The sequence below is a fragment of the Triticum dicoccoides genome, chromosome 2B, assembly GCF_002162155.2.
Source record: "Triticum dicoccoides isolate Atlit2015 ecotype Zavitan chromosome 2B, WEW_v2.0, whole genome shotgun sequence".
Classification (NCBI taxonomy): domain Eukaryota; kingdom Viridiplantae; phylum Streptophyta; class Magnoliopsida; order Poales; family Poaceae; genus Triticum; species Triticum dicoccoides.
This window is the reverse complement of record NC_041383.1, coordinates 785,108,211-785,115,699: the sequence shown is the minus strand read 5'-3', so window position 1 is coordinate 785,115,699 and position 7,489 is coordinate 785,108,211. Positions and strand designations below refer to the sequence as shown.

The window sequence follows — 7,489 nt, the reverse complement described above, 5'->3', positions numbered from 1 at the left end:
TCAACTTTTAAATTTTATTTTCCTTTTTTGTCTTTCTTTTCTTCATTTTAAATAATTTGGGACTTCATTTTTTAAAAAATTAAAAAAAAGAATTGTGAAATAAAATTTTTTAATAACTCATAAATGTTTGCGGATTCAGAAAATATTCGTAATTAAAAAACGTTCGCATATCAAGAAAATATTCGCAATTTTTAAAATAAATGTTTGGGAAATACAATTTTTAATGATTAAAAAAATTTCATGTATTTGAACAAAATTTCGCCAATTCAAAACATGTTCATAAATTAAAAAATGCCCTGAAAATTCAAAAACTTTTTGTGACTTACAAAATAGTTTATTGATTCATTAAATGTTTGCTAATTCAAAAACTGATCATGAATTTCAAAAAATGTTAGTTAAACCAAAAAAATGTTCGTGAATTTCAAAAATTGTTCAACCAATTTTTTTCCAAAAAATGTTCGCCTATTCAAGAAAAATATTTTAAAAGTGTTTACAGTTTTAATGGAATGTTTGCATATACCATAAAATCTTCATGAATTGGAAAAATGTTCATCATTTTAAAAATTATTTGCAAATCTATTAAAAATGTTGAAGAAATTGAGAAATCTTCACCATTTCAGGTATGTTCATAAGCTTAAAAACTGTTCATGATTTCACGAAAATGAGAGTGATAATGTATCTCGGTGATGCAGCAAAATGTTGTCATGGGCATTGAAGATTATAAATTGTTTTTCTTCTATTGAAATGCACGGGCCATTTTGCTAGTAGATACTCTAGAGAGCTTAATTATAAATTGTTAGTTAGCTCGTTCATTGGGATTGTTAAGCTTAACAAGCCAAAATTAGTGATTGAATCTGTTCATTAAAAGTGAGCTGCGAGCTTAAAACTCGAGTATCAGGTTGTCATTAATGTCGCAAGCAACGTGTTTTAGTCCACCCCTATTGTTAGGGTAACAGGGTAACTTCAAACTCTGATGCAAAATCCTTGTGTTCCATTATGAGAAGACACTTGAGAAGACACTACGGAAAATGATTTTAAGCAAAGTGTGCAAACCACTCGGCAAAGGCCAAATTCACCTCGGCTAAGAGCATCTTTAATAGATGATGTAGATGTAAAAATAACTAATTTTTTATCTTCAAGGTCCAAACCCCCTCTCCAACAGATGATGTAGATAAAAAAAAATACATCTTCACCTCTCAGAGGTAAAATACAACACCTTGCGGTGTAAATTTGCATCTCAAAGATGTAAAAACGATGGTCATGTGCCAACCGACCAACTGCCTTCATTTGGCTTCAGCGCGATCGCCGCCCGTTCACCTGACGGTCGCCCACCGCCGTCATGGCCGACGCTGATGACCCCGCCGCATCCTTCACCGTCCCTGGTCCCACCCACCTCGCCATAGCCGCCGTCGGCGTAACTACAGTCCCCAATTTGACCTTCGCCTTCGTGCCGCCGTACCGGGTTTGCCCCACCTCGATCGATCGCCGTCGCGCCGGAGCTGCCTGCGAAGAAGCAGCGGCAGCCGAGCGACGTGGTGGAGGCTAGAAGCGGCAGATGGCATGAGGGCGCAACCCGACGACATACCAACCTCAACCGACCAAAATTTCGAAGCCGGACACAGCTGCGGTGGGAGATTGGCTGCCGGCGGCGGCCGTGGCTTCCTCCTCCGGCCAAAGAGACCCTCTTCCACCTTCGCCGCTACTCCTATGTCGTTCCTCCTCCTCTCTCCGCCTCGAATTGTTGCTGCTCCGCCACCCCGATTCGAGCCGCCGCCGTTGCTTTGCTGCACCGATTCGCCACCCACGCCGACGCTCCTTCGTCGTCGCTCTGCTGCACCGATTCGCCACCCCCGCTGACGCTCCTTCGCCGCCGCCGCCCCGATTCGCCACCCTTACATCTTCATTTTGCATCATCTATTGGAGTTGCATTTTTATATCTCCGTTTGTTGGAGTTGCATTTTTACATCTCCGTTTTGCATTATGTGTTGGAGTTGGCCCTTTTTTAAAGATGCAAAAAGCATTTCTTGAAATGTAATTTTTTCTATGTCCTGTTGTACATCTTTAAAATTTGCTTAGTATGACACTCGGCGTATACCTTGTCGCTGTCGGCAGATCTAGATGAGTTCCTCAAATCAACCAAGTGTACATCATGATCGACGGCACCTCACTCTCTTCGCGGTGAGCACCGTGCACGGTTCGACACTAGAATTAGCTAAGCAGTAGTATTAATTTCAGGTTCCAACGTATGTCCACGGTACATGTGGTAAACGATTCAAACTTGAGTATTTAAAAACGTATGTGCACACTGCCCATACGTGTATCACTGCGTGGTCATCTTACTGTGAACCATCGCACACAATCAATCAGACTGGGCGAACTAGGCGGGGGCGTCTGGGCGCCACGCGCGCGCGCAGCGGCCGCTCCATGGTCACCGTGAACTCCGGCCTCTCGGCGAGGTCGACGCCGCCGCCATCCTCCGCCGCAGACCACTCGAACCGCCTCACCAGGTTGGCCACGAAGAACTCGAGGTGCAGCATCGCCAGCCCGAGGCCGGGGCAGATCCTCCGGCCGGCCCCGAACGGCATCATCCTGATCTCACGGCTTCCCGTCAGGTCCACCCCGTAGCCCTCCCCGCCCTCCAGGAATCGCTCCGGCCTGAACTCCTCTGGCCGGCTCCACACCTCCTCGTCCAGTGACACGTCCGCCACCGAAAAGTTCACCGACGTGGCCGCCGGCACGCGGAGCCCGTCTAGCGACGCCTCCGTTACGGCCGCGTGCGACAGCAGGAAGTGCGCCGGCGGGTGCCGCCGCAGCCCCTCCAGGACCACCGCCTTCAGGTAGTGCATGCTCGACAGGTCCTCCTCCGCGACGGCGTCCTGGTGGTCGTTGGTCATCGCCGCGTCGATCTCATCCCGGAGCCTCGCCTGGATCTCCGGCTGCCGGACCAGGTTCGCCAAGATCCACTGCAGCGCGGTCACCGTGGTGTCGACACTAGCGGTGAGGAACTCCGTGCAGAGGCTCACCATCTCGCCGTCTGTGAGCGCGCGGTCGCCGCCATCCTCTTCCTCCTTGGGGAGCCGGTGCGCGAGGAGCGTGTCGACGTAGCAGTACGCTAGGCTGCCGTCGTCGCCGTTAGCCGTCAGCAGCCTCCGTTCTCTTCTTGCTCTGATCAGTGGCAGGAACAGCTCCTCCTGCTTACTGCGGATGGACAGCACCTTCCGCCACCGCCGCCGAAACAGCCTCGTGGTGAGCGCCGGGCAGAAGGCGAAGACCTGGAAGCCGATGTAGGAGGAGAAGAGCTCCCTCTGCACGGCCTCGATCTTCCGTACGGGGCCGGCCGGCAGTCTGCTCCCGAAGCACATGTACGTGAGCAGCGAGAACATGGAGAACTGGAGGCACTCGACGGCGGTCACCACGCCGCCCTCGCTCCGGGACAACTCGTTCTCGAGGTCGGAGGAGAGGATCCCGAGCGCCCACCGCCGCGCCGGCGCGAAAAGGCGCGCGACGCGCGCGGGGTGGAGGACGCCGGAGGTGAGGTTCCGCCTGAGAGAGCGCCAGAGCGGGCCGTATGGCGCGGAGCTGACGGTGCGCTGGGCGGAGGTGAGGACGAGGAAGGGCGCGATGGCGGGCGGGCGGCTGGCGAAGGCGTGCCCGCGCTGGACGAGCGCGCGGTGGGCGACGCGGCGTCCGGAGACGAAGATAGCCGGTCGCGGGGAGAGGAAGCCGAGGGTGAGCACGGGCCCGTGGCAGCGGTGCAGGTCGCGGATGGCCGGCTCGAGGCAGGAGCGCGCGCGCCAGAGCCAGAGCAGCGGGCCGAGCACCGGGACGGCCGGCGGGGACGGCGGCAGCGGGAGGCGGCTGGCCTTGGACGGCCGAAGGGCCGGGAGCAGCAGCAGGAGGAGGGGGAGCAGCACGGCGCAGGTGGCGAGCGGGAGCAGGAGGAGGTACGCGACGGCGGCCTCCATTGTTGATCGATCGATCAGCTGCTCTCCTAGCTCGGGGTGCCGGTGCCGCAACGAGCTGCGTGCCGGCCATGGCTATCTATACGCAGCCGCTGATCAGCGGCCACCGCCTCATCGGTGTTGTGTTGGCACGCCGCTTCTGCGGACCGGTGCGTTGGCACGAATCCACTACGGTGATCACGCAGGCGTGCAGGGGACGGGACAGGTGGCGGCGCTGGGTTAAGCGGCCGGGGCCAGATGGAAGGCTCCGTCGGCCACGGTGGTGCCGACGCCGACCGCCGCCGATACATGGAGCCGGCCCGGAGGATTGTGCGGTTGCTATTGCATGGAGACGTGGAGCACACTCCAGTCCGCCAAGCGGGCCTTGCAGAGTGGTCACGTTCTGAATCAACATGGTACGAGGATCACAACAAGACTAGCTGAACATATGCATCTCCTATTTCCCTCAAAAAGAAAAGTTGATTCTCTGTTAGTCCATGTGCACCATACAACAAAATTTTACAATAAAGGATCTGCAATACGTAGCGGCAAAAACAACCAAAGCAAGAAACCTCACCGGCTGTGGCAGACTCTTCCCCGCCGTTCAGGAACTGCTCCAGTTCGAACTCCCTAGATAAATTACAATTTGTAATCACAAAGTAGATTACGTCTTTATGTAGGGTAGTAATATTTAAAAGAACGTAAAGTTGGAGTAGCTTAGTTGGTTAGAGCGTGTGGCTGTTAAGCACGAGGTCAGAGGTTAGAGCCCTCCTTCTAGTGATTTTTTTGATTTTTTTTCTCTTAAATACACTTTTCTTTGTCAAACTATTTTTTTCCCATTTTTTGATTTTTTCCTCCTAAGTGTTTTTTCTTTGTCAAACTGTCATTTGATTTGAGTTCTCAAATGCCCATTTTGTAACCAAATCATATGAAGTTTTCCTGCTATATTTTGCTTCCAGTTAATTTCTGCTTCAAATTTTTTTTAAAAGGCACAAGGAACGCCCCACTTTAAGTTAACGAAGCCCATATATGTCACAAGGAACGCCCCGCTTTAAGTTAACGGAGCCCATATATGTCACAAGGATTTCCAGAGCGGCAGGCAGCGCGGAGTCGAATTCAATATTAACAAGGGCATTACCGATAAGTGCACTTTTTTCTCTTAAGTACACTTTTCTTTGTCAAACTATTTTCCCCCATTTTTTGATTTTTTTCTCCTAAGTATTTTTTCTTTGTCAAACTGTCATCTGATTTGAGTTCTCAAATGCCCATTTTGTAACCAAATCATATGAAGTTTTCCTGCTATATTTTGCTTCCAGTTAATTTCTTCTTCAAAAAAAATTTAAAAGGCACAAGGAACGCTCCGCTTTAAGTTAACGAAGCCCATATATGTCACAAGGATTTCCAGAGCGGCAAGCGGGGCGGAGTCGAATTCACGGGCTCGCATGGAAAACAAATATTAACAAGGGTATTACCGATAAGTACACTTTTTTTCTCTTAAGTACACTTATCTTTGTCAAACTATTTTCCCCATTTTTTGAATTTTTCCTCTTAAGTATTTTTTTCTTTGTCAAACTGCCATCTGATTTGAGTTCTCAAATGCCCATTTTGTAACCTAATCATATGAAGTTTTCCTGGTATATTTTGCTTCCAGTTAATTTCTGCTTTAATAAAAATTTAAAAGGCGCAAGGAACGCCCCGCTTTAAGTTAACGAAGCCCATATATGTCACAAGGATTTCCAGAGCGGCAGGCGGGGCGGAGTCGAATTCACGGGCTCGCAGCGAAAACAAATATTAACAAGGGTATTAAAGATAAGTGGGTGAAGATTGGTGAATTTCAAGTCAAGGGAATTGGCCAACATAATGATCACTCCACCGCAGGCGATGTCTCCTCATGCCCAATTTCCTTTTATGCAATGTGAAGCAAAAGTATCGTGCCCAAGTTGGGAGAATAGTTGATGTCGGAAATCACAAGTTTCACAAGAATGAGCATATTCTCTTCATTAAACTTTCAAACTTCTCCTCGTGCCTACAACGAGTTAGTGATAACATAGTAAAAATATCGAATAGCAGGATACTCGATGCAAATTGCCCTATGCTTATAGCCTTGGTAGCTCATCTGATCAAACAAGTAAGTTGGATGTGGTTCGAGGGTGTCGTAGGTCTAATGGAGGTTTTCGTTGTTGCTTGGAAGCCAAAGTAGTTGTACCAATCCGTGAGAGTGATGTTGAAATTCTGGTTCATGAGACGAAATTTGGCAGGGGTGTTACGTCTTTCAAGCGACTGTAGAGGGTGCAAAAACCGATCCCAAGGCATCATCGTTTCTGAAGGTTAAGCGATGTTGCTAGGTGGTTAAGAGAGGCCCGCCAGAAAAAAGGTGTGAATTTTAGGGGAACCCTCGTAGACCAGAGGCCTTCATGAACCATACCCTAGGACTTTGGCATAATTTGGGGTATAGAGATTTGACAAAAAAAATTGCCCTGATGCCTGAAGCTCCCATTTGACAGACTCCTATTTGCATAAAGATGATTGTGGCCCAACTGAGTTTGGAGTATTTCCCAAGCAGCATGCTTAGCTCAGTTATGGATGAACGTCGGTCGAGGCCTAAACCCAGAGCTTTGAAACTGAATGTTGACACACCCTTCTACTTTGATGAAGGGCGCCAGGCACAACTGCGACAATATTTAGAGATCATAATGATATAATTTTTGCAGCTAAGTGCTCTTATGTAACCCATGCAACCGATGCTACTACTGCGGAAGCACTTGCTATGTAAGATGGGCAAATTCTTTCTAATTCTTTGGGGTTTAATAATGTTCAAGCGAGTCGGATTCTCTTGAAGTCATTAATTTCTGTAACGGCCATCCACAATGGTGGAACTCAGCGGTCTTGATACATCCAATTTGACCGGAACGTCAAATATATGCACTCTAATAGGGTAGCTAATGGTGTAGCTCATGAGATAGCTAAGTTCAAGTTTTTGAAAAAGTTTTCTGGTTTTTGGGACGATGATCCTCCAAACTTCCTATTGAAAGGAATGGTGAATGATGTAATCGCTATTTAAGTTTGATAAATCCAGCAATGATGGTATTCCCTTCAAAAAAGCACGCTCTACCCAGTTAAGTTGCACATAAATCCAGGTTGATTTGGTCGTCAGCACACACATTGCTAACAAGGATCTCCGGATCAGACGCGATGACATTTTTTTTGGTATGTCGCAAGCAGAGGTTTGAAATTAGCCTCCACGTGTATAGTAATAGGACGTGTACGCGTCCGCCAAGATCAGCCGAGTGGCGAGCCATCAGATCTACCGCATTGATCGGCCGAGCGTGCCTCCACCATTACTACACAGGTATTGTTGTAGATTTTTTTTGCAACAACTGTTTTGTTGCAAAAACATTTTTACAACCGAGGTTTTCTTGCAAAAAATATTCCAACTAAGGCCTTGTTGCAGAAATTTTTGCAAGAGAGGTTTTATTGTAAAACACAAATTCATCGTAGACCATTGCAACACCACATATGTTTCAGAAGCATAGCCCCCGTTGCATAAA

General features: G+C 48.3%; 1 protein-coding gene across 1 annotated transcript; it reads right to left on the bottom strand.

Moving 5' to 3' along the window:
• Positions 1 to 2,363: 2,363 nt before the first annotated feature.
• LOC119368807 (cytochrome P450 89A2-like) lies at positions 2,364 to 3,965 on the bottom strand. Its single transcript, XM_037633960.1, has one exon. It carries the CDS (start codon positions 3,963 to 3,965, stop codon positions 2,364 to 2,366), a length of 1,602 nt encoding a protein of 533 aa, XP_037489857.1.
• Positions 3,966 to 7,489: the final 3,524 nt, after the last annotated feature.

Bases quoted from the DNA above. Each gene is read 5' to 3' on its own strand.
- LOC119368807 (XM_037633960.1), bottom strand. From the start codon at position 3,965: ATGGAGGCCGCCGTCGCGTACCTCCTCCTGCTCCCGCTCGCCACCTGC.